Genomic DNA, 27,452 nt, shown 5'->3' on the forward strand with positions numbered 1-27,452 from the left:
TAGCAATACCCCTGATTAACTCTGCTTACCCAGGACCTGCAAGCCAGCACAGAGGGACAGAAAGGGGAAATCAGCTGGCCAGACCAGCATCAAACTGAATATAATACAGTCGTTAAACATTCCTTTTCAGCTGTGTTGAACTGAAAGATTACCTGAGGCTAACCAGATAACTGTTTACAAAAACCAAACCTCCTGTTACCTGTGGATACAAATTAAAAGGGAAGAGGAGAAACAACAATGCAAGTAGGTAACATGCATACAAACAAAGGCTTCTGTACAATGAGGCCACCAACACATAATCCACATCTTTGATGTATAAACCCGGTTCATTTAGGATGCTGTGTAAAAATTGAATTCAGTGATTTGCAAATCTCATGAAATTATATTTTATTTATAACAGAAAACAGAAAACATCTCAAATGTTTAAACAGAGAAAATTCACCATTTGAAGTTATCTTTAATATTGTGGCAGTAACACATATCAAAAACGTTAGAACTAGGGCTGCCACAAACGATTATTTTGATAGTCAACTAGTCACCAATTATTTTTGTGATTAGTCGATTAGAAACTACATCATTCGGATTGTCTACATTCAAAGGAACTACTTCCTCTTCCGCCTTCATACTTATGTGCGAAATACGCTGTATTAATGTCTGGCAGCCGCTGGCGCGTGAACTCACAACAATGGCTGAGCATAATTGTGCGGACTTATTTTACCTCCACAAACAGCTGAGACGTGGTTCACGATACATGTGGCAAAAAAGTGAGGTGTTGTGGCCATACTTGCCAACCTTGAGACCTCAGAATTAGGGAGATATTCAAAAGGGCTGTTGGGGGGGGGGGGGTGATAAATACATTTTACAGTGTTTATTTATCGGATAAAATACAGTGGGGCAAAAAAGTATTTAGTCAGCCACCGATTGTGCAAGTTCCCCCACCTAAAATGATGACAGAGGTCAGTAATTTGCACCAGAGGTACACTTCAACTGTGAGAGACAGAATGTGAAGAAAAAAATTCATGAATCCACATGGTAGGATTTGTAAAGAATTTATTGGTAAATCAGGGTGGAAAATAAGTATTTGGTCAATAACAAAAATACCACTCAATACTTTGTAACATAAGCTTTGTTGGCAATAACAGAGGTCAGACGTTTACTATAGGTCTTTACCAGGTTTGCACACACAGTAGCTGGTATTTTGGCCCATTCCTCCATGCAGATCTTCTCGAGAGCAGTGATGTTTTGGGGCTGTCGCCGAGCAACACGGACTTTCAACTCCCGCCACAGATTTTCTATGGGGTTGAGGTCTGGAGACTGGCTAGGCCACTCCAGGACTTTCAAATGCTTCTTACGGAGCCACTCCTTTGTTGCCCGGGCGGTGTGTTTTGGATCATTGTCATGTTGGAAGACCCAGCCTCGTTTCATCTTCAAAGTTCTCACTGATGGAAGGAGGTTTTGGCTCAAAATCTCACGATACATGGCCCCATTCATTCTGTCCTTAACACGGATCAGTCGTCCTGTCCCCTTGGCAGAAAAACAGCCCCATAGCATGATGTTTCCACCCCCATGCTTCACAGTAGGTATGGTGTTCTTGGGATGCAACTCAGTATTCTTCTTCCTCCAAACACGACGAGTTGAGTTTATACCAAAAAGTTCTACTTTGGTTTCATCTGACTACATGACATTCTCCCAATCCTCTGCTGTATCATCCATGTGCTCTCTGGCAAACTTCAGACGGGCCTGGACATGCACTGGCTTCAGCAGCGGAACACGTCTGGCACTGCGGGATTTGATTCCCTGCCGTTGTAGTGTGTTACTGATGGTGACCTTTGTTACTTTGGTCCCAGCTCTCTGCAGGTCATTCACCAGGTCCCCCCGTGTGGTTCTGGGATCTTTGCTCACCGTTCTCATGATCATTTTGACCCCACGGGATGAGATCTTGCGTGGAGCCCCAGATCGAGGGAGATTATCAGTGGTCTTGTATGTCTTCCATTTTCTGATGATTGCTCCCACAGTTGATTTTTTCACACCAAGCTGCTTGCCTATTGTAGATTCACTCTTCCCAGTCTGGTGCAGGTCTACAATACTTTTCCTGGTGTCCTTCGAAAGCTCTTTGGTCTTAGCCATGGCGGAGTTTGGAGTCTGACTGTTTGAGGCTGTGGACAGGTGTCTTTTATACAGATGATGAGTTCAAACAGGTGCCATTCATACAGGTAACGAGTGGGGGACAGAAAAGCTTCTTACAGAAGACGTTACAGGTCTGTGAGAGCCAGAGATTTTCCTTGTTTGAGGTGACCAAATACTTATTTGCCACCCTGATTTACGAATAAATTCTTTACAAATCCTACCATGTGAATTCATGGATTTTTTTTTTTCACATTCTGTCTCTCACAGTTGAAGTGTACCTCTGGTGCAAATTACTGACCTCTGTCATCATTTTAAGTGGGGGAACTTGCACAATCGGTGGCTGACTAAATACTTTTTTGCCCCACTGTACGTTAAATGTCACCGTTATTATTGGCCGGTGTTCTGGGAATCCATCCTACCTGGAAAAACATCCTACCCAATGTACCCGGCTTGGAAACAGCGGGGGTGTCCAAATTCAGAGGCTGCTTCCACCTGAGGACCCGGCCTTTCTAAAGAAAGCCGGGTAGTACGTCACGAGCTCCCTCGGTGGAGTGAAATGTTGCCGTCTGCTCCTTGCTATCTAAAATATAACCGGGCGCTGACTTAAACTCTCGACCATCTCACACTTCTGTTTAATCAGTTTTCTGTTTGATGTTTATTCAGCTGTGTGAAAACCCTCGAGGAACCCACCCGAGGGATTAATAAAATTAAATAAAATTAAATCTAATCACTTTAATCTCAGCCAAACCGATTTACTCACGAATAAATAAAACACTGAAGAAGCCAAACAAGAACATTTTTAAGTTATCAAAGTGACTTAAATATCATGTTTAACCCGAGTAGTGAAAGCCCGCGGGGGTTTGAAGACGATGTGTCGGCTCAGATATTTGAAGTTTACACAGCTACATTCTCACCTGAAAATATGTTCAAAGTTTTTTTGCGACCCAGAAAGAGAAATAAGAGTAATATTAAAACTAAGTAGCTGCCGTCATTGTTGGAAACTGGAATTGGCTGGGCCGCGCTATGAATTCTGCGATATGGTTTTTCAATTTTGTTGTCCGGGTGGAAAATCGGAGAAATTCGGGAGAATGGTGGCTCCGGGAGATTTTCGGGAGGGGCACTGAAATTTGGGATTCTCCCGGAAAAATCAGGAGGGTTGGCATGTATGGTTGTGGCAACATCACTAACCTTGTCACCTCAGAGTAAATCATATCACAGAATATGACGAGCGTTGAGACGAACTGAAGAGGAGGAGAGGGACAGGTGCTGCTAGGGCGAGACAGACGTCTCTCACAGGCAGGCAAGGTGGTCAAATAGCACAACTTCAGTTTTTTTTATTTCTTTATGATGAACTCTGCATTATTAAGTGATAAGAACAAGTAATCTGATGTCCTGTAATCATTATGATGCTATAATTTGAGATACAATAAATAAAATACGTTTTTGTACAAAGTATCGGATCAGTATCGTCGATACCACCCTGAATATTACTTGGTATCGGATCGGAAAGGAAATCAGTGGTATCGCACATCACTACTGAGCAGGGCCACGCTATGAATTCTGGGATAGGTTGAGCCACGAAGTATTCACCCGACCCATCCTTCAAATCTGGGGAAATGAAGGGCGCATTTGTCCGAGTCTTAGCATTTGGACAGTCTTCGTCGTGTCGCTGTAGCGTAATCAGCCTACAAATGCGGGTACAGGAGGATGCGGTTCCTGAATTTGGACACAGCTTCTTCTTCTTCGGGGTTTAACGGCAGCTGGCATCCTTGTACATGCAGTGCTGCCATCTTCTGTTTCAGTCCGTTATTACACTCTTAAATCCTGCTACTTATTCCTGCATGTTTTGGAATCTTACAAAGCTTCAAACGACGCGTCGACTATTAAATTAGTCGTCGACGACATCGTGACTAGTCGACTAATGGTGGCAGAACAAGGCTGTTTACCACTGTGCAGCACCCCCTCCTCTTTTAACAAAAGTCCATGAATGTCTGGAAACTAAGGAGACCATGTCACAGAGTCCCAGCATCTTCTGAACTGGTTTTGTTACCAAAGTTACCAGATGTGCCTGCAGACACATATAAACTTGAGTGACATCCCATTCTTAATCCATAGTGTTCAATGTCCCACCCTTTGCAGCTATGACATCTTCAGCTCTTCTGGGAAAGCTTTCCACAAAGTTGAGGAGTCTGTTTATGGGATTTTTTGTGCATTTGTGAGGTCGGACACTGATGCTGGAGGGGGCAGCCTGACTCACAGGCTCTGCTCTAATTCATCTCATAGGTACTCTATCGGGTTACTGCGCCATGCTGGAATTCACTGAGCTCCTGAGATCAATCGCTTCTTTTATAAATGTGTGGAGGTGCTTAGGTGCCTGGTTTTTTCCCCGTTGGCTATGGAAGTGCCTGGAACTTCTGAATTCAATGATTTGTTTAAATAAACCTAATGAACACAACAAAGTGCTGCTAGTCTAGTCTTAACTGCAGGGGAAAGATACTTACTAGCATCACATTGTTTGAGTGTCCCGCTTAACACGACTGAGTCAAGCACAGGAGCCAGAGTCAGGACACCGGTGCAAGGTTTGTGATCCCCCCTTGTGTGAAAATCTTTTTTCACATTTCTATAGATATATATCATCCATGGTATCCACTGCTATTGAGGTTGAGCACACTTAATGGATAACAGGAATAGCTCAGTAGGTAGTGTTTGTTTTGTTCCATATTCATATTCATCTAATTTCATCAACACCACAGGAGATTAACAAAAGAGCCACTTGTTTGCACTCCCAGGTCAAGAACCATTACCATTTTGCATATGTGTTAAGAGATAACATGCTAAGGTTCTAGAAATGGTGGGACAGATTATCTGGTGAACACTGGCGTGTTTGCACTGTCATTGGGGTGGCTGTGGCTAAAGTAAATAGCTCCTTTGCTCCTCCTGTGTACATGTCAATATATCCTTGGACAAGAAGATGAACCCTGAGTTGTCCTTGATGCTTTCATTGGAGTGTGAGTGTGTGAATGTTAGAAAATATGCTTAGGCATGGATAAAACATTATATGAATATATGTGTGATTAGATGAATGAGACTTGCAGTAGGAAGCACTTTGAGTGCCCAGCAGGAGTATTTGGAGTATACTGCATCATTAGCATGCACAGCTCATAGAGCATCTAGCAAAATTGTGTTACTTTGTAATGTTACATTTTGTAACATATTTTCTGTAATAAATTAGTTAGTGGTGCAGTTTCTATGACGGTACAGTCGCAGAGATGATAGAACTCTAAATATTATGCAATTCAAAGCAAATAGTCCATCAAAGAAATAGCATAATGGGAAGCATCATAGCCTACTGAAGCAGTGGGAATGTTCAGAATTCAGGGGAAGTATTCCCCTGTGAAATCGTTATTTAAAAAACAAACACTCCAACACCAGCTGATCCCACTCTTTAAGTCCAAGCTTCCAACTCATTACCTGTAAAGACTCATTCCTTGTGTTTACAGGTAACACAAGTGTGAGCAACCTTGTGCTTGTTAGCAACCTCCTGCTTTAACACATCTTTCACCTGGAGACCAGAGCAAGACACGAGCAGGTGAGGGCGAACCATCCATTTATTTCAGATTCGGTTTGAACTGCTGCAGATTTTTAAATATTTTATGAAGGAATGCTAATGTGTCTCTTTGTACACTAGTATTACTGTGAGCGAGAACTAGCATATATGTCAAGTTGAAATTATGGAGTGTAACAAGGACATAAGCCATTCAAGAGCACAAAATCATTTGAGTCCAATTGAGTCATCTTGTTTAGTCCTGTTTGATCTTCTGCTGGAAACAACAAATTAGGTTTAAAACTACAGGTTACAGAGTACCGAGAGGCAGAGAAAAAATGTAAATGTAATTTTTTTTAATGAAGACATCAGACAATAGCCCACTCGTTCTGTGAGTAACTGTGATCTGATCCCATGCTGCGCAGGGAATGAGACGAGACAAGAGGGAAGAGAAAAAGTAAAAGTTGTTGCTCATTTTCGCTCTGTGTGTCTGTTAATTTAGTTCCTGCAATATTTCAAACTGGTCATCTGTGGCAAAATCCTGAAAATTCCAGTGATTTGGCTTCGTTTTTCTGAAGAATGATAGTGGTAAGTGCTAGACTCGCCAACAAAGACTTCCTGTGACTAGTTTATGCCTGCCTGTTAAATCCTTTCAATGTGAAGCAACGGGAGTAGGGAATGTTCGGTTTGTGCTGGCAGAAGCTTAATCTGTAACACTGTTACTAATGCATTACATTATTTGGTGTTTGTGATGGAACCTTTTTTGTTAAAAAATGCAACTCTTTGCCAAACTAATGCAAGAATGTGGCATCTCCCAGGGCGTGCAGCACAAAGGCTGTGAACCACAAATGTATTGTTTTTATCACTGAAATGTTTATTAATGAGGTTTACAGGTTACTTTGAGCTCTTTATCAAACCAAACACTGCTGATTATTTTTAATGTAAAAAAAAGGGCGGCGGGGGGTGGGGGGCAGTAGAATAGAAGACTAGAAGACCTGAGTTCGGTTGGCTTGTTCTTCCTCCTGTCATCATCAAAAACACTGCCATCTGGGCAGGCCCACACACACCTGTGCTTTCTGGGAGTTTGCCACGGAGAGGCAAGCAAAGACTGAAGCATTCAAGCAAAGGTGGAGAGCTGGGACAGAAGGGTGATGCAAGGAGAGACTGTCCTTCAGGTAGACTACAACTTTTACTCTCTTCAGCCCATTTACATGGTTGGACAAATACATAAAAAGGATACAGAGAGTGATTTTGGAGCAGAAACATAGATGGAAGTGAGTGAGAGAGGCAATACTTCTTTTCTGTGTTCTACCAACTTTTCTCCATATAAAGCTAACTCCTACACCAAACCCGTGTTATCCCCAAGGGGTTCATATTCCTCCACATATGGACTGAACATTGTAATTCCTGTGGACGCCCGTACAAAGCAGCCTTGGGGCAGCATCGATGCACCTGTTCATGTGGCATGAATTAACCGACATCTACATCAAAAGGGTCAAATCTATACCCCCCAGGGCATGTTTTGGCTGAGTTTGCATGTATCTGCAGAATTTTTGACAAGGCTGTCAGCCACTCTCCAGAGGAAGCCCCTTCCAATCCCCCCCTCTCTTCTTCACTCACTAGAATAATTCACACTCAGCTATAAACAAAACCGACTGCCAAACATTCTTGGGGGCTGAGTGTGTGGAGAAGATTGAAAGGATATCTGCAAGTTTTTGAGGTGTGTGAATGTGGGGTGTGTGCTGCAGTGTGTGTGGGTTGGTGCGAGTGATTGTGTGATATGGTTTTTAAGCAGGCTTGAATCCTAAATGATCATTGACTAAACTGTTTTGTGAAGGAGAAGGAGACAAAAGAGTGGGGAAGGTGCCAAGGGCCAGTTTTACAGAACACGACCAGCCTAAAAATGAGCTCCAAAGACATCTTTCAACTCTCACTGGCTTGGGAACCTTTAGTGCAGAGTTCACAAACTCATTGGTCTTTAATTAAAACATCAGAGGCTAATCAAAACGATGCCCTGTTGCATATATGAATTTATAATGAACTGAAACATATTATCCACTTTTTCTTTAGCTACAAGGACATTTGGAAACTGGGAAGATAAAAAATACCCAAAAGATTTAAATCACTCTTGCAATCCTTGATGTGGTGTGTGTGTGTGTGTGCGTGTGCCAAGCCTCCAGTAGGATCTGAGTTAAGATTTGTCTTTCATTGCAGACAAACAGACTGATCGGTTGAAGTTGATTTGCCGGACATTTGGCTGCACTGCTAATCAGAGAGCAGGAATGAGGTCCAGTGGTCTGATGCCAGCAGATTCTTTTCCTGTATGATTACAATCTCTTTGTTCTTTTCCAATGACCTTGGCTCATCACACAATCGAGTGTCTGATTGCATCACACGTAGCCCCCGACTGCCTTGTTAGCTTTCATGGCCATTACTGCGGTGCATGTGTGAGTGGCTGTTGGACGCAGTTGGTGTGCATCGGGGAAGTTCTGTCTTGTCTAATACTCTCATTGCTGTGTGTTGGTGACATGCACAAATGTTAAAAATGCAAATTTACGTTCACACAGCTAGTGTGAGGCAGTATTGATTTAGCTGGGTGGCAATTTGCTGCTAATGACACAAAGAGACAGACAACCATTCACAGTCACAGTCACACCTGTGGGCAATTTAGAATCCCCAGATAATCTAACCCCACAAACTGCATGTCTGTAGACTATGGGAGGAAGACGTACCCAGAGAGAACTCGTGCAAACCTCATATAGAAAGGTCTCGGCCAGATGGCAGATTCAAACCCAGGACCTCCTGGATGTAAGCCACAGTGCTAACCACTGTGGCTCTGCTACCCATTTACCAAACTGTTGATTTAATTACTTCCAATGGTCCTGCAAGCAAGCGCGAATGTGAGTGTAAATTATGTCTGTGTACTGGCCCTGTGGAGGACTGCCTAACTGTTTGGACTGTGCCACAATGATGGCCACAACCAGAAGATGGGTAAATATATGGATGGATGGTGCAATACAAATCTTTTAACTGAGGCTAGTGTGGCTAAAAATAGTGCACACAGAGGAAGTGTGTAACTAAAACACCTGTTGCATTAGAAGAGTGAGAGGAAGCTGGCTGTCATGTAACTTCTATGGGCTTCTTTCAAAGCGGTGTTCTGCATTTCACTTTTGTTGCATCACCATCATGACTGGAAATGAAGAAAAAAAGAAACAACAGTAAAGCTTTAGTCAGCATTTCAGTTAGCCGTGCGTGCAGCAGAATGAATGCAACGCTGGCCATGAAGTATGCTACAAATTTTCCCTGTAGCATTGTGCTTTTAAAAAACGTAACATGGCTCTGGATTCCCTCATAGGCACAAAGATCTGAGACTGTGTGTGAAAAACAGAAAGTTGACTTGTTTGGTGACGTGTGGGGGCAGCCTGTGCAGACAAACACGTCTCTGCTGCAATAACAATAACAGACATGAAGCCAGATACAGTGAAGACAGGCATCAGAGTCCACCCTCCACTGAACAGCACAGTTAATAACACCACCCTGTGCACTGTGTCAGGCTTCAGCAGCACATATTCATTATTCAGGTCTCCATCTCCATCTATACCACTATCCCACCTTCCCCAGCATAGATTTGTAATTCATCACCCATTCTTATAAATCTTTAATTGTTTTAAAGCACTCGTTGGTACGTGTATGTCTGTGTTCTGGGCATTACAAGCAAGCTTTCGCATGAACGTACAATTACTAAAGATACTCTAAAATAGACTGGGATAATTCTTCTGCTGATGTTACATAACAGGAATACATCCAGGAGAGGTAGACTGGTCTAAATTATTACCTGGGTGTTGGACAGATGCAGAGAAAGAAGATTGATTCTTTTATTCCATCCCCCACCGTTTCTGTCTCGCTAAGCTCTAACACCTAAACAGCACTGCCACGCAGTGACCTTCACCACAACACAGGAAAGCTATCTGAAATTTGAATTTACTGAAACAAAGAGTGCGAGTCATCCCCAAATCACATTTATGGATATTATTTTTGAAAATATCAAATTCAACATAGGTTAAGAGTACACAGAGTATATATACTTTTACCACTGACAGAAGATTTAATGTGATCGATGAAGCAGGAAGGATCATTTGCTTCCCTATTAAAGGAAGACTTCTCTCTTTGCTGCCGTCTGCTGACTCACAAGCCCACATAAACTTGGCCCAAACAATGTGCACTTGGCTTTGTAAAGATCCACACTAACAATCTGGCACACCACAAACATTGGTACCGTGCCTCTTTAGTGAACTGTAAAGCTCATAAAAGAGACAGTTCATGAGCAGAATTAATAGTTTGCCAAAGTTTATTGGCAGGTTGTACCACTGAGAGGTGGTTAAAGGAGGTTTACGAGGGGTTTGTCCCAGGTGGTTGTGGGATAATGATGTCACATTTGCATGTCCTTATTTTACCTTTGCTAATGAATATGTCTGTGGTACACAGGAATGGAGCAGATGAATCCAAATCCATCTGATTCAAACACATTCAAGCTAAAATATTATTTATTATGTTATTTTAAAAACAGCACCCGACTAAAAAGGACACCTCATGAATCAAAACTCAGTTTGCTAATTTAAGTATTTTCATTTGAAATAAAAAAAATATATTTATCTTTAGTTTTTCCCTTGAAGGAATCCATTACTAATCATGGGATGACCTTTTTGACGGGATCATATCTTTTTACTTTTACATGGTGTAAACAAGTGTTGCTTTGAGCAAGCGTGCACTCCGGGCACCTTTTAACCAACCTTGCCATTTTCTCTTTGGTATATGACGCATTGATCAGAGGAGTCGTGTTGACTGTCTGCAAGGCAGCAACAGAGCAAACATATCACTTGTGAAAGGACTTGCTGAGCTCTCAGCTGTGTTTTGACGTGCCCGGCGCAGAATACAGTCTCAGTTGTCTGAGCTTGTAGCTTTATCTGCATGTGTGGGTGGTTATCATGGACCACATTAATATGATCTGTCTTTATTTGTCTATTTTTTTTACAGATTTCATTATGTTGCGGTCAGAATGTACATGTATTTGAGGGGTGTTGAAACACACAACATCTTCCCTATTGAAAGATACTGCTCTATTAAAAGTAGCACGCAAGGCAAAATCGTGGTTTTAAAAAACCCAGGATGTTACAAACAAGTGTCAGATTTGGGGATTTGATTGAGAAGCAAATGAGAACATGCGTTTGAACGTATCGTAGTGATTTGTTAACTGCATGATGGACGCGTCACACTCGTGGTCAGAAAGTTCTGAGTAAACTGAAGTAGCTAAGTTCTCTAATATGAAGCTCTTAACTGATTTACTGATACATTGTTTCCACCTTTGATTGTTGTTAGTTAGTCATTGATATTAAATGTTACAGAGAAACGCATGATTGTGTTTATGGTGTTACTCCCCACACACACACACACACACACACACACACACACACACACACACACACACACACACGCACAAACACGTTCACCAAACAGCTGATAAGACAAGTTTAATAAAACTTTGCCCTGCATGTGTCTTTGTTTTCAACATGTCCAGGAACCGTGAGGTACAAAGGTCTATCCAGGTTAGCTGTTCACATGTTGCTCTTAACCTTTTACATCATATTTAATCCTCTGCTGTATTTTATTCCCTATCTCCTTGATTCCTTTACTTAACCCCTTTTCTTACACTTATTGTCCATGCTTGACTTTTGCACCTTTTAACCTCTAACACGAGAAGACGAGCTGCATCTTTTCCTGTGTGAGTAACACCACTACAACCTCAGCATGTGACAAGCCGCTTATGCTTAACAAATCCCACCAAGCTTGGACGGCTGCCCCACAGGAGGAACATCATGGCTTCATGCTGACCAAGAAAAGTAAGGTAGCAATATTATTTTACATGGATCACATGTAAAATCTAATGCTTTGAATTACACTTTCATTCATCTCATCTTATAATGTTGTTGAGCTGTTGGGGTCATGATCTGGATTTAGGTTCAGACCTCCTTCATTCAAATCCCACAGAAGGTGAATAATCTCCATAATTGAAATGCATGAAAATCCTCTGTTCTCTATGCACTCTGTGCAGTTTCATTATCGGTTTTTGTGTTATGTATGTTTCATCAGCAGAAAAGGGAACTGAGCTAAATCCTATCATGTGTGATAAATTGTGCTCTGACTGTCGTCCAAAGAGACCAAGAGACAAATGACTAACAATAGACGCACTTTACTGTTGTCCTTTTTGGACAGACGCAGAGAAAGATGAAAAATGTCCTTTTTCAGACTAAACGCTGGTTGGAATAAAGAGGTGTTGAATGTCTCGATTTATGACAAATGTTTCATGTTTAGTTGATTCAGCAGGCAGAGTGAGTATGGCTTATTGAAATGAAATGCTGCTTAGACAAAGACTAATCCAGCCCTCGAGATTTTAGTCTTGTGGACACACGTGGTGGTCAGTTTGAGGCAGACATCAAAGGAAGTAAATGGACTGTATGTACTGTCTCATGACCAAAGTTACATTGTCAGTGTTATCCAACTGCACCACACAAGTCATCGTTATCATCGGTCAGTATTGCTTGGTGGGAATTACAGCTGGAACTAAACTCTTAACCTAGGAATCAACATTCGCTCAGTGAGTGTTTATGTGAGGGAAAAACTATTAGAATCAAAAACCTGGTATTGACTTCCACAAGATTTTGCATCCTATCTGGATTTTCTCCATTACACCTGGAAATGAAACTTTATGTGGGATCCCAGTTCATCATAAAAGCTTCTCTGAGTTTTTGTCAGCGCTCTGTACACGAGCCAGGTACATATTACTCAAATATATCCACCCATATATTTTCTTAACCACTTATCAAACTGATGACAGCAGGGGAACTTGAGTCTAAGGGTGGTTGCCTGGTTGTACTGTTACACTTTCGAAGTACAGTGCTCTGTGCGAGGTTGCTGAAGTTGCTCTGTTTTTAGGGACTAAATGGTTATTGGAGACAGAATCGCAGCTCTGGCTCTCAGACATACCTGGGCTGGTCTTGTTGTTGCATGCATTAGTAATTCTGTTCACTGACATCATGATGTACATTTTCATATATTAAGTACAGCAGTTGGGTACTGTACTTAGAAGGTAACTTTTTCACTTAGTACTGACAAATTTTAGCCAGAGGTATCCAGATAAGTCTTTCTGTTTAATGTATTCGTGTCCAAAATATGTTGATTTGCATCTGAAATTAAACAAGAACATCATTCAGATTTAGTAGCTGTTCTGAATATCTTCAGTGCAGAGACACCAGCCAATATCTGTTTACAAATTAAAGTCTCTTATGGAAATTAATATCTTGCTTAACAATTTGACATCAAATGTAAAAGCGCCCAAAAAAATAAATAAATAATAACATACTTGTTTTTCTCCCTGTAGATATTTGACTGTTTAAGGAGCCAGCGCAAGTGAACATGGACTCTGCATCGAGAGCTCAGAGGAGAAGGATAACCATGGCGGCAGCTGCAGCCCCCGACGGCGGCTACGCCTGGTTCATCCTGCTCTCCTGCTTTCTAGTTTTTGGTCTGACCTTTGGGGTCATTAAAGCATTTGGTGTATTCTACGTTGAGATACATCGATACTTTGAAACCACAGCAACAGGTACATCGTGGATCCCCTCTATTGCGGTGGCTACCATTCACATTGTAGGTAACTATCAGCAAGTTTTTAATCTTAAGCATGTCTGTATTTAATACAAGCGTATGGAAGCGAGTGTGGTGAGAGTAGACATCGGAGCATCCCGACACATTTTCCTATTTTGACAGTATTATCTCGATGCGTTTACCCTTTAAATGCCCTCCACTTTTTAAGTTATGGCCACCAGGTGTCGCACTTCTACAATTTAAAAAATGGTTAAACATTTGACACCCGGTTCTTTTCATGCTGAATGAATTCTACTGCATTAATCACAAAACTACCAGGAGAGTACTCAAAATAATAAGATATAATTTTGAACCCAACTGTTAGGATAGTTTGGTTATATAAATTATATAGCTGGACAATAAAGGACACTCTTAAGTCGACGATTAAAATTCTAAGCAAGTTACAGAACAGATTAAAAAGCATCTGTTATACTATGAAGTGTGTAAATGTTGTTATGGAATCAGTTATATGAGTATGTCCTATGTGTCCATTTGCAGCTCCAGTGGCATCTGCACTCAGCGCACGATTCAGCCATCGTGCTGTAGTGATAACGGGGGGTCTGATGTGCAGCTTAGGAGTTGTATTTGGGGCTTTTGCCAATAACCTCACTGAACTCTACTTAACAGTAGGGTTTCTAAATGGTAAGTGATACAATGCACACAAAACCAACCGAAAACACAACACAGAAAATATCATATTTGCTGTTTTTCTTTGCTACAGGATTTGGCTACGCTTTAACGTGGACGCCCACAGTGACCATGCTGGGCTATTACTTTGAGAAGAGGCGCCCGGTGGCAAATGCCTTATCCAGCTCAGGAGAATGCATTTTTACCTTTGTCCTCACCCCTTTATTTCAGCTGCTGATTGACAGCTTCTCTTGGAGAGGTGCTCTGCTGATCTTAGGGGGTCTGCAGCTTAACCTGTGCGTAAGTGGGATGTTGTTGAGGCCCCTGAAAGCCACCAAAGATCCTACTAATGGCAGTGAGATAAAAGCTGCAGAAGAAAGCTTGGAAATCAGATCAGTCTCTAAAGAGGACTTGGATGAGGTCAAGTCCAGCTGCCATGTAGGGAAAGAGCTGGAGGATGCTGATGAGTGGAGAGTGGAACTATGTTTTGAAGATCCCAGTGACAAACATGATATGACTGAAGAATCAACCAGCAGAACTAAGTGGACTGAACTAAAGAACAAAATTCTTCTGTATGTAGATTATACCCTCATTACAAATGCTCAGTTCATGGTCTACTCTATGTTTGGGGTGTTTGCTGCTCTGGGTTTCTTTGCCCCAGCTCTGTTCCTGGTTCCCTATGCCCGCAGTAAAGGGATCGAGGAGTACCAGGCAGCTGCTCTTATGTCCATCTCTGCAGTGCTGGACCTCTTTGGAAGAGTGTTTTTTGGCTGGGTGGCAAACCTGAGACTGACAGAGACGGTGCGTTCAATGTAATAATGAACCAGACCTAGAACCATACTTTGAAAATCACATGATAGCAAAGTGCTTCTTATTAACAGTATTACAGATCAAACAGATATGCCTGTTGAGCAAGAAATATTGTAGGTGATGGGTGAAACAATAAGTAAATCATTACAACTTAATATCTACGGAAAGGTAAATAATGCATCGATACTTGGGATGTTCCCGGCGACTCATTGAGAAAAAAAATGTAACTAGCCCTCTAGTCTGAAACTAAGAAACACTCTAATGCACTGTTTCCCATTTCCAGGTGCAGCAGCTGACGGCTACAGTGATTCTGCTGGGTACAGTGTTACTGCTATGCCCGTTGGCTACCTCGTTTTCAGAGCTGGTTGCTTTTAGTGCAGTTTACGGGCTGGTGTATGGTGCAACGGTTGCCATTCACATCACTGTGCTGGCTGAGGTTGTGGGCATCCAGAGGCTCGGAAGTGCACTGGGGTTCTTCATGCTTATACGCAGCAGCGGAGGCCTGCTTGGACCACCTATTGCTGGTGAGTTTTTATAGTGAACACTAAAAACAACAGACATGTTAAACCTTCTGTGAATATCACAAAAGAAATGGATTTTTAACTTTATGTTGTTGCTGTGAAACTCATCCATTTAGGTGTTGTGACTGCAAACTAAAAGGTATAATTATTGAATTGTTGATTTATATTAACATTTCTATTTGCAAAGCTTTAGAAACATTTCAAGGTCGCAGTGTCCCCTCACATTATCCAATACATAAAGTCTTACACAGTGTGTGTGCTTATGCATTTTTCTACGATGTAACTGCAGCGCACTGAAGCTCAGTGGAATCAAATGAGATTTTGATACCTTGCTTACATTCAGTACTGCTTTACAATTAATAATGGATTTCATCAAATGTCCATCTGACAGAATCCTTGTTATTCTATTTACACTTTCTTTTGTATTTAGAGGGCAAGTGGGTAAAAATCACATTATGATGCTACTTTATGTTTATTTTACAGCTGATCGCTTCCAAATATGTCTTTTTCTTGTTAAAGAGAGGCTCTTTCCCACTGATTTTTCCTTCTGTTACACTGCATTGCAACAGCAGCTGCAGTAACTATGCATGCAAAGCAGAAAAAAAGAGCAAAGAGATGACAAATGGCAAATAGACTCCTAACTGGAAGTGCATGTGTCCTTTTTTCAGCTATTTCATCTCACCACCTTGCCAAGATATATTTAAACGAGTTGCAAATATGCCATCATACATCTCCAGTAATCTGTCTGCGAATTTAATTAAAAAGGCATTTCTTGAACTAAATTACAGTAAAATGTTTTTCTGCTCCTCTCCTCTCTCTGTGCAAACCAACACATACCATGAGCCCCGCCTCCCAAATCAGCGAGGATTTAACCTGATTATGGAGGTTGTGACTCACATTCACACACAACACTAAAGAAAAGCAGTTAATAGAGATTAGAAAACATCCGGTGTGATTTGGCATGCAGACAGACAGATACGCTGCCTTTGGTGGAAGATTTATGGTTATTTGATTTTTCTTTAAACAAAAGAAAATGTTGCATAGAAAAATATCAACAAATACTTTTCAGTCCTCCCCCAGTTTCTTACTTTCCTGCTGACATTTAAAGAATCTTTTTATTTATTTAACTCCCTAAAAATCTCTTAATTTGGATAAAAGTGACACCCCCCACATTTAAATGTTGAATTAAAGAACACGCTCAAGGCTGAAACTGACCTCAAATATAGTTAAATGCTCATTGAAGTGAAGTAGATGCAAATATAGCCAGTGGTGTCCTATTTTTAACTTAACATGGTTCCTCTGACACAGAGGCTATTTCTAACTACTTCTACTACTTTGATGACCGGAGACTTGATGGATTTTGAGGATGCATCAAAGATTCTATTTATGTTTCCTTCATGTGCGTCGCTGGCTTCATTGCCTTAGGATGAACCTAATGTTAGTGCAATCCAATTTCTGCCTCAGTCTTTTGCTTGTTCATGAACAATAACATAGCTTAAACATTGTTGTGTTTGTTGGTTTTTTAACAGCGCAGGTGAATTCCAGTGATGAATAGATGTTGTCCCACTTCTACTTTTCCTTTTAGGATTCTTCATTGACAAGATGAGTGATTATGGGACAGGTTTCCTCATGGCAGGGGTGTCTCTCATTGTCTCTGCCTTGTTCCTGCTCCTCCTCCACATAACGAACCGAAGAGGTCAGGGCACAGCTAACAAGAGCCAGAGTACACACAAGGAGAACAAAGGACAAAGTCTAGGAGGGGAAGAAAAAGAGGAGCAGGACATGACATGATATTCTGCAGTTGGTGAGTTTAAAATGGTGACTGAGCCAAAGATTGCCATCAAAAAAGGAAAAAGAAGAAAGCAAGGACTGGCAAGTTAAACGTCAAAAACTGTCACCCTGCACTGAAAAAAATAATCAGTGGGATAAACATAAAAAAATCATTGTAATCGGTTGCACGAAATTAAGTTATGTTTGGTTAACCTTAGTTTTTTATGTTATACCTGCACACATTTTTCTGGTAACACGAACATGACTTTTTTATGTTGTCGTTATGTTTTTCATTCCGGTCAAATATTTATAGAAACCACTTGTTTATCAGACATGAACTTTTTGTGTTAATTGTATTGGACTACTATGTGTTATAGTGACAAGATTATTTTATGGTAAGCTTATTTTATTTTATAACAAATTTCTAATATATAATATATAATCTAATATATAATTGAGTGTTCAATAAATAAAACTAAATTAAGGCTGATCTTACTGTATGTACTGTACACTTTCTCGTCAATCAAAGAAATAAGCAAAACATTTTTGAACAATGACCTGTATTTTTGAAAATACTACACAGTTGTAACAATGGACTTTCAATTCAGGCTTCCAAAATATACATGAGTCATATTTGTACAATGCATCTCTTGAAAAACATTCCACAACATTCCTCAAAGTTATCTGCTGTAACCTGAATTCAACATTGTGGGGCCTTATGACATCGCGCTTATGTAAAAAATTGTTTTTTAAATGTAAGAGCCATAAAGTAATATGGCAACAGGGGTGTAATTATTAAAATGACACAAAGAAGAGACTTAAAATAACATTATAACCCACAGGCACAAAACCAAGAGACCTAAACTGATTAGTATTGGCTTGCTTCTATCACTAAACATCACAATCACTAATACTAGACAATGCAATCTGTTTGTAGTGGTGCACCTTGGGAATAAAATTGCAAACTGGTGAAATTGGTGCAAGGCACCATTTCCATTGAGAAAAATGGACATTCAAAGTTTGAATTTTTTTAAAAAAAAAAAAACCCATGGCTTGAAAAGTGAAAACTGCAGTAATAAAGGCCCCAAGTTGAAAAGTGCCAGAAAAATAAGTTTCACTATGTACTGCAACTTTACCAGTGCTGGCTTAAAAGAAAGGATGGTACATATTCGAAGAGGTAAACATGTTGTTCCCACATCATAACTGGAAAACTGTTCAATCATACAAAACCTGGGCCTTCTTTGAAAGGCTGTTCCTTTTGAGCTCCATAACCAGTTTCTATAATACCTCGAAGGTATACTTTTCCAGTGGGTAGGTGAGGTTCAAAGTGTACATTAGTCCAAACAGCATTGCAGCTGCTAGGGTATAGTTATCCAAATCCTGCCAGACTCTCTGGCCTTCAAGGACTATCCCGATGTCCTCAGGGCTGCCATTGGCATCTCTTGACTTTATGATGTAAATTCCCATGGTTGTTTCCTTATTAGATCGTTGGATAATGAATTCATCTGTGGCCTAGAAAATGCAGAATTCCAAATTTTAATTCAACAGAACACTGGTCAAAGAACATTATACCAAATCTTATTTTAATCTGTGTCACTATTCCAAAAAAATGTTAACATTAACACATTAGGTGAAAAAAAATGGATTCATTACAGCATGTGATTTGAGTCCTCAGAATGCTTAAAAAGGTAATGCATTTCTGAATGAAGTGAAATCTCCATGCAAAGAAGCAGAATACTGTCAGAGCATAGAGAGGTGTTCAACTATGAACTCCACACATCGTTCTAATGCAGGTAAAAGAAAAAAAAAAAAACAAAAAAAAAAACGCACCCATGGTAAATTGTGAAAATCCCAGGTGATTTTCAACATACTCCTGGCATAGAGTGACAAGCAGCATTTTGTTAAAATTATTATTTTCCCTAAAGTGTATACACAAATTAATTTTTTTCTTACCTGGGCCGTGGGCTCCAGAATGTTCTTAAGTCTTCTTCCTATTTGTCCTCCTCGCCTTTTGAACACCTTTATTAGTTTGTCAGATAGCACATCTATCTGCGAGAGTAATATGGACTGCAGTGGTATGGTGGTAATGCGCTTAAACTCTGTATCTAAAAAGAGAAGTTGTCACATAAAAAGGCTGTCAAAATCTCAAATCTCACAAGGCTACATCCACACAAAGTTGTTATTTTTTGTCATATTACTATTTATTAGCTATGGGTCCCATGTTGCTGAGCAGTTCCATAGTTGCCCTTACTTCCAAACCACCCAAAGCCTGTTTGCAACCACAGCAGTTGCCTCCTTCTGGCCATTTTGCAGTTCTGCCAAATGACCCAGAAACTACATCTATTATTGTCATATACACATCAAGGTCTTTCATTAATACTTAGTTAAATTAGTTAATTTGACTTTTCCAGAAAATTTACCTTACAGATGCAAATCTTCACTAGTAAATAAAATAATGTTATTAAAACCTTAACTGTAACACCTCTACATAACAGCGCTAGAGAATTGTTCTGAAGCAACACCAATCTGCCCTTCAGCAGCGATAAGCACCATATATCGATACAGAAAAAATAAATTTAACATATTTATATTGTCATTATTTTTTATCTCTTTAAGCCCTCCTCTCAGTCTCTCTATAAATCAGTTAAAACAATTTGTTGGGTTTTTGTGTGTCTTTAACATGTTATCAGTAGATTACATTCACTGCCCCAGAACATGAAATAAAGCCCCACGTCATGCACTTCCTCTCCTAATGAGTACTGCATAGGTGTCATGCCCTAAATAAACCGACTTTAGTGAAGACCCCCACCCCCTCTCCCGAACACACACACAGAGCCCACCCCATGGCAAACTAGCTTATTTAACTGTTAACTAAATGGACACAAGTTTGTTAGTCTGTATTCACTGAGAAAAAACAAGCGGATGTGACTGGGCACACACTGAAAAAAAGCTAATGCACATAATATTGTCCCGCAGCTTAAGCTAGCATTATCGTTAGTTAACTTAAGGAATGACTTGTTTTTTCCATTATGTTGCTCAACAGCAATTCATGAGGAAAACTTCCCCATCTAATGGATGTTCTCTTCGTTTCCTCTCAAACATGTAGTTTTCAGTTTACCTCGACAAAGTAAAGCTCAGCACCAAACGTAAACGAAGCGAAGACAAAAAATGGCGGACCGCCACAGTGAATTTTCCCTCGTAGAACACACCCTGGGGTGGAGTTTCAACAGAAAACATAACTATTTTCTGTTATTTTGATATGACTGGTTTTAAAAGACTGAACATCCTTCTAAAACAAGTGAAAGGCGTGAGACTTAATTATGTTTAGACCAAAAATATAAATGATTCATGTTGGATATATTTACTGTATTTTTACTAATTTAACAACCTCATCATTACATTAGTTGCTTTATGCTATTAGCATTAGCTTGAAGCTCAAGGTCGTCATTTTATTTTATTTCTTTTTCTGGGCTTACAAACAGGACACACAACATTTAGATAACCGTTACACTGAATCTTGGGTCTGTGTTGAGTCTTCCAGCTGTTGACTACAGAAGCTAGATTGACCTTTCAGCATGTTTTTAGCGGCTGTGGCTATGTGCTGATAATGTTACCGTGTGTGAGCAGTCACATTGGCAGCAGACATGTTTCAACAAACTAGTCATATCCCGGCCCTACATTAGCTTGTTTAATGGTTAAGACACTGCAGGTACCACCACTTACTACAGACACCGATGCAAGTTTGTAATAGTCTGTTAATTTAAACTGAAAGAATATACAAACAATATTAACTCACATTATATATGTTAATTACTAATTTGCTTATCGCATAATTTCGGTTACCATTAGCTAACTGGAGCTAGCTAACATTGGCCTTTCATGGTTTTCGATAAACAGCCCACATACCTGTAAAATAACAACACCCAGTAAAAGTCCACATATATAAAGGGTCTACACTCTTTCTCACTGGTGTGTTAGCTTTAAAATCTTATTTACCTTCAAGTGTAAAACTCCAGATGGTAGTAGATTTTCCAAAGCGAGAGACAAAAATGGCGGACAGTGCAGCCGATTTTTCCTTTCCAGGGGGCGGAGCTTGAGGATAAAACACGACTAACTTGTTTCTTTTCAACATGATTTGTTCTAAAAGAATGAATATTCTTAAAGAATATGTGAAAATTAAAAGACAAAAATATGTTTAGATGTGAAATTTAAATTAGTCATGCTGGATATATGAAGTAATTCTATGCAAATTCAACAACCACCCTATTGCATTTTTTTCAGTGTGCCATATGTTGCTTTTACGTACACAAACGTCACACAAAATTTCCACTGGAAATAAAGAAATTGTCATTTTGTCATTTTGATATAAACACTTCGCAACCCTCTGTTTACTTTTCACAAAGCACAATTTTACAAAGCGATCTGTCTCGTTTTTGTTATTTTCAGTGTTAGCAGTGTCAGTTCTGCAGGCGTGTTTGCAGTCAGTGGATAGGAACAAATGTATTGGGGTTTTTTAAAGATGCATTTGAGATTAATTTCAAGAAAGAGCAAGCAGAAACACATGAAAGGGCTAACAGTTTTTAACTGTATGTTCAATGCTTTTTGTACCAATAGACTGACGAGCATTTTGTACGCTCCCCGAAGCACTGGTAGAAAACACTGGGCTGACTCGTCTGCACAAAGCTGTAGTAATGATAAGATTTGACCTGACCGTTCACAAGGTCATTCTCATATGTTAATAAATACAACTTTGTTACTGAACGTCTTTAATCCTTGTATGGATGATGTGTCTGCATGGACGAGTGCGGAGCCGCTACTTTTAAAATGCAACTATGGCTCCCTCCAGTGACAAGATACTGCTATTGCATTTGCAGCCTTCCTAACCGCAGCACTGAGCTGAAAATGCTGATACATACAGATCACAGAGAGGATTACAGACTATTGGGGGGGAAAAAATTAGTTGCAGTTAGTTGTATGAAATCCTAAACTGTGTGAAGCATCCTCTCCTTTACTTTCAGGCCCCTTGTAAACAGCCCAGACGTTATCTGAACTATTCAAAGCTTCAACATTGGAGTTTGAAACCCACCGGGATTTTTTCCTGTCCTATGCTGTACAATTTTTGGTACATGCAAACCCTGCAGTAATGCAAACACACAGTAACGAGTGTAAATAAATACATCCCTCTTCATAAACCTGTAATAACGAGATCCAAAGTGAGGTTTACAAGCAGTGGCCCACACTGGAATGCCCCCACACTAAGAGGCACAAGATATGCAGACTCACACAGGCCAACACACACAGCAAAGGCAAAAGGCTACAGAAATGAAAACCCGCCACAACAAGAGAGCTGCTCTCAGAATACCACAAAGCTTTGATCTACCAGACAGGAACAAAGACCTAATCCATGTTTCATAGGAGCTCTACATGAAAACCAAACACACACATTCATTCACACACACTCGCAGGCACACAGTACGCCGTGGTTGAGTGCCAAGAGACGGATGCGACTACCTATCGTCAGGAAATGGTTATTGTTTTCTGAACTGAACAAATGTGCATTTTCAGACCAGTAAAATCAGAAACTAGGGCGGGTTATGCAGTTTTCATTTTCAGTGTAAGGACTGGTTTATTGAACCAGTGATTTGCAGACCATATGAGAGCCATGCAGTTACACGTTGTTCCAAATTTTCACCAGCTCATCGTTGTGGCTGTGAAAACCTCATTCTGTCCCCCGTCCTATTTTGACACTTGTGCACGGAGCACAACAGACAAAAGTCCTTCCAATGTCCGTCAGAGCCCAGCAGAAAGTTTCTCTCGCTCTGCTGGCATCCGCCCACAGGCTGCCTCATTTTTACAACCAATCAAAAACAACAAAGCAAAAGCCTGTGACAGTGATACTGTGAAAGAAATGTTTTTCTGCAGGATTATCTCTACGTAGTTTGAATAATTCGAGTTTACCAGTGTGGATGATTTGAGCTTCGTGATCAGCTTTTGGAATATAAATGATGTTTAGTCAATACCGAGGACCCACAGTGTACCAAGAGAAGAACATGACCCAGCAGCATGTTGGTAATTTGACTATGATTTGCAATCAGACATCTTATCCAGATAAAATATCCAGACTTATTCATTACATGAGATAGGATATTAGTTACAGAGGTCATATAGACTTTGCAGCTTCTTCAGAACTATGGACCAGATGTGGTGTAAAGTGCACTGCAACCTAATAAGTCGACTTTTACATTTAAACAATTCAGTCACAATAAATACGGTGTTTTCTTCATGTATATGAGGGAAAGACCTCGTCGGTGGGATGTGTGTAAAAAGAGAAAGAGAGAGTGTGCGAGGCGGAGAGCAGTGACCTGAGGCAGCCTAAATCTGACCCTTTCAGCATCATCTCCTATAAAGACGGAAGCACACGAAGAGCTTTGAAGTCTAACATGAGTTACTGAAGCACCTCCTGGACACTTTGACCCCACAGTAGAACGTCTGAGCTGTGAGTTGCTATAGAAACTGAATGAGTTTCTTTCTTCTTCTTTTTCGACCTGTAGGTCACGGTGAGGAATTCTGCACAGCTATCCGAGTTCAAAGTTTTTAGTTGCAGGATGAGAAGAGCTGTGAGGCAAGAGGGAGGGGAAAAAGACAACTGTATCTGAGAGATGAGAAACTAATTTGGACAAAAAGGGAAACTTAAAACTAAGGTGGAGCACATGAGGTAGAGCAGTAGGCAATCAACCATAAATAAACGACAAGAGGAAGCAGAAAGACAGAAAAGAACCAATTACTGTATGCCGGGTGAAGCTCTCAGAGTGAGCTCACACATCAGACTTTTTGCAGGTTGGAGCTGTTAGAGCAGGGGTGCCCAATCCCGGTCCTCGAGAGCTACCGTCCTGCAGCTTTTAGATGCATCCCTACTCCAACACAGCTGAATCAAATGAATGGCTTGTTATCAGGCCATTTGATTCAGCTGTGTTGGAGTAGGGATGCATCTAAAAGCTGCAGGATAGTAGCTCTCGGGGACCGGGATTGGGCAGCCCTGTGTTAGAGGATACAGTATCGTGATATTTTAGTGAACAGAAGGAAATCGAGCAGAATCACATCAGTGAGAAAGTCGTCCTGATAATGAGAAATTAATGAAACAGCTAAAAAGGGTTTAGATTAATTAAGATTTATAGCAAACAGAAGCTCACAGTGTGCACATAAATCATTACTAAAACATATCAAAGCTGTACACATGAGCAGATTTTTGATTTTAGTTGATTTGAGATGTCACAAGATATCTGTAGTACTTTCAGGGGAATGTTCTAGACTACAACAGACTTAAAAAACCAAACACACAGCCTAGAAGTTTGAATAACGAACACACGTGAATTTGGAGTTTGTTTGACGCGCTCCCTGCCTTGAATAAACGTTCAGTTTGCAGGCGATTAAATCTTTTGTAAATAAAAACAGCCTTTTTCTGATTTTAAGGTTACTGACAGTACTGAAGGGGAGTAACTGTTTGGGCGTCATGAATGCCTTTTTGTCTGTCATCTATCACAAACCCTTCCTCTCCTTTTATCTGCAGCTCTTCCGCCCCGCACCCTCTTTTTATCTTTCCACCTTGATCTTCTTCCTGCGCTAACCCACAGTATTAAACAGCTGCCATGCTTTAAATCATCAGTGTGTTGCTGTATCTCTAACACTCTTAAATAGTAAACCTTTAAGTGCCATACAAAGGAAGCAAGATTTTATTTATAACATGCACCGACCCGATACTTCATCAAAATGCTAATACTGGGTTAGACCCGCTTTTGCATTCAGAACTACTCTAATTCCTCATGGCGTGGATTCAACAAGGTGCTGGAAACATTCCTGACTCTGTGGTCCATACTGACATGGCAGGTTCACACAGCTGCTGCAGATTTGTTGGCTGCACATCCATGATGTAAGCTCAGCTCATTTCAGTTTTATTTATCTGGTGCCAAATCTCAACACTCACTTTATATTGTAAGTTAAAGACAATAACGGAGCGAAAACCCCAATAACCAAACCACCTGTGAGCATGCATTCAGTGACACTAGCAGGGAAGAACTCCCGGCAGAAGCAGGCTCAGTGAGGCCATCTCCAACGACCGGTTAGGGATGACGGGAGGAAGACGGGGAGTTTATGAATAACTAATGATTACATGCACACTGAGTGTGAAAAGAGGTGAAGGGAGAAGCAGAGAAAGGTGACTGCTCTCCCATTCTTCCATTAAACACCCTATAAACCACATGTAAACCAGCAGTCTGAGAGCAAAGTGCTCCATCGTGGTGATATGCTGCTATGAGGTCCTTAAGATAAGATATGGCCTGACTGAGATATAAAGATAAGCAAGTATCTGTGCCTTTGACTGTTTGTTAATGTTAATGCTCCCTTTAACGAGTGGCATCATGTGGACTTGGACAAAGAGCTACGATATACCTGGGAGCTCATGTTTTTTCTACCATGTAATTATGATCATTGCAAAGTTGGCATTTTAAAATTGAATTACATCTCCTGTCATTTGTGTCAGACTTTAGTTACTGGAGCTCATCAGTGGCTCGTTTAGCAAATTAGAAGGAATGCCACTGCAATCCCACAAGTGAGCCTCTGTTTCCTGTTCTTAGCTGACGGGAGCGGCATCCAGTGTGGTCTTCTACTGTTGCCCAACTGCTTCAAGATTAGATGTGCTGCATACCTTGGCTTTAATCAGAGGTTAATTGAGTTAGCGATCTTCAAGCAGCCTGGCCATTCTAATCTGACCTCTTAAATCACCTTTCTCCCCATTCTGATGCTCAGTTTGAACTTCAGCTGCTCGTCCTTATCCCGACTACATGTTTAACCCCTGGAGGGCCTTGGGTCGATTTGTGGCTCTAAGACCAATAGTGTATGCATTTTTCTAAGACTCTCCAGGGGTTAAATACACTTAATAATAATAAATTGTGTGTGTGTGCGTGCATATGTGTGTGTATGTGCGTTATAGTAGATAAAGATCACGCACATCAAAGGCCAATCTTTGCATGTAGTATAATATTTGCTTCATTTGCTAAAGTTCAGTTTTCAAACTAGAAAACAAAAAAGCAAACACATGAGAACAATCAGTAAAATTGCAATTAAGTCACAGATTTGTGTAACTGATCCCAACTGGTTCCTCAGAGTTTACATTCTGTCAGACACATTAAAACCAAATGCTGGGAAGCAGCGAAAGCCTGCTGGACCTTTTTCAATGTGACTTAGTGAAAAATAAAACAAGGTGGACTTTTATTGCCGTTTGATGTACACAACATCAAAAGGAGGACATTAAAGAGTTAAAGTGCTGTAAAAACTTGCCCTCTGCTCTGTACAAGTGCAACAAAGCTCGGGTATCCTTCTGTCACTTCTGGCACAGCATTGCAGGATGAAATCATGTAGCGTGATCATCTAATTACCAAACACACAATTTATTATCAGAATTTTCCGCTAATTGTTGTCATATGTACTGCGTGTGTCAGGGGGTTAAAGCTCATCCAAGTGGAACTTTGACTCCTGTCCACATTCAGCAGCCGAGTTCAAACTAACCAATCGCAGCTGACCTGTGACCTCTTGCGTTGACCCTCTGACCCCAACTGACAGGCCTGATTAGAAATGAATAATCTGACAAGTTTCAGCTTCAGGCTTCAGCTCACTGATACAAACGCAGCCCACACAAAAAGCTAATAAACATTAAAAGCCACACCAAAAAGATAAATGATCTATTCACTCGCAAAGCTGGTTTCACCCCTGCATAACTCCACAAATGGCATGTTGTCTGTCAGTTTATTTGTCACTAAACTATTTCAGAAATGTTTTAATAATTACATTTTCAGCCATTCTGGTTCCAACATCCATGTTTTTTCCAACATAGAAGGTAAATGATCAATTGGACCATCTTCAGGTGAAACAAATGTGTCCATTACTTTGTCTTACTTGTTACTGTTCTATGACCAAATTAATGCAATACGTTGTTCAAAGATTCATTTCAATTCAATTTTATTTATATAGCGCCAAATCACAACAAGTCGCCTCAAGGCGCTTCATAGATACAGAGAAAAACCCAACAATCATATGACCCCCTATGAGCAAGCACTTTGGTGACAGTGGGAAGGAAAAACTCCCTTTTAACAGGAAGAAACCTCCGGCAGAACCAGGCTCAGGGAGGGGCGGGGCCATCTGCTGTGATTGGTTGGGGTGAAAGAAGGAAGACAGGATAAAGACATGCTGTGGAAGAGAGACAGAGGTTAATAACAGATATGATTTAATGCAGAGAGGTCTGTTAATACATAGTGAGTGAAGAAGAAACACCCAGTGCATCATGGGAATCCCCAGCAGCCTAC

General features: G+C 40.6%; 1 protein-coding gene and 1 long non-coding RNA gene across 4 annotated transcripts; one reads left to right on the forward strand and one right to left on the reverse strand.

The window, feature by feature from the left end:
- si:dkey-246g23.4 (monocarboxylate transporter 13) lies at positions 1-17,739 on the forward strand. 3 transcript variants are annotated; one of them, XM_014410698.3, is made up of 10 exons: positions 1-243; positions 5,628-5,716; positions 6,174-6,259; positions 11,247-11,274; positions 11,430-11,568; positions 13,107-13,376; positions 13,868-14,011; positions 14,091-14,797; positions 15,090-15,330; positions 16,913-17,739. In XM_014410698.3, exons 6-10 carry the CDS (start codon positions 13,142-13,144, stop codon positions 17,116-17,118), a joined length of 1,533 nt encoding a protein of 510 aa, XP_014266184.2. In that variant the 5' UTR covers positions 1-243; positions 5,628-5,716; positions 6,174-6,259; positions 11,247-11,274; positions 11,430-11,568; positions 13,107-13,141; the 3' UTR covers positions 17,119-17,739. The 3 variants fall into 3 exon arrangements, with proteins under 3 accessions (XP_014266184.2, XP_076741659.1, XP_004568278.2); XM_076885544.1 differs by lacking the exon at positions 1-243 and having other exon boundaries at positions 5,210-5,716; positions 11,247-11,568; XM_004568221.6 differs by lacking the exons at positions 1-243; positions 5,628-5,716; positions 6,174-6,259 and having other exon boundaries at positions 6,275-11,573.
- Positions 17,740-18,132: 393 nt separating this feature from the next.
- On the reverse strand, positions 18,133-23,963 carry LOC143419312 (uncharacterized). The gene is made up of 2 exons (XR_013099261.1): positions 19,051-23,963; positions 18,133-18,609 (listed from the first exon to the last, which is right to left on the reverse strand). It is a non-coding gene; the product is annotated as an uncharacterized LOC143419312 (long non-coding RNA).
- Between the last annotated feature and the right edge of the window lie 3,489 nt (positions 23,964-27,452).

The sequence above is a fragment of the Maylandia zebra genome, linkage group LG7 (assembly GCF_041146795.1).
Source record: "Maylandia zebra isolate NMK-2024a linkage group LG7, Mzebra_GT3a, whole genome shotgun sequence".
NCBI classification, from domain to species: domain Eukaryota; kingdom Metazoa; phylum Chordata; class Actinopteri; order Cichliformes; family Cichlidae; genus Maylandia; species Maylandia zebra.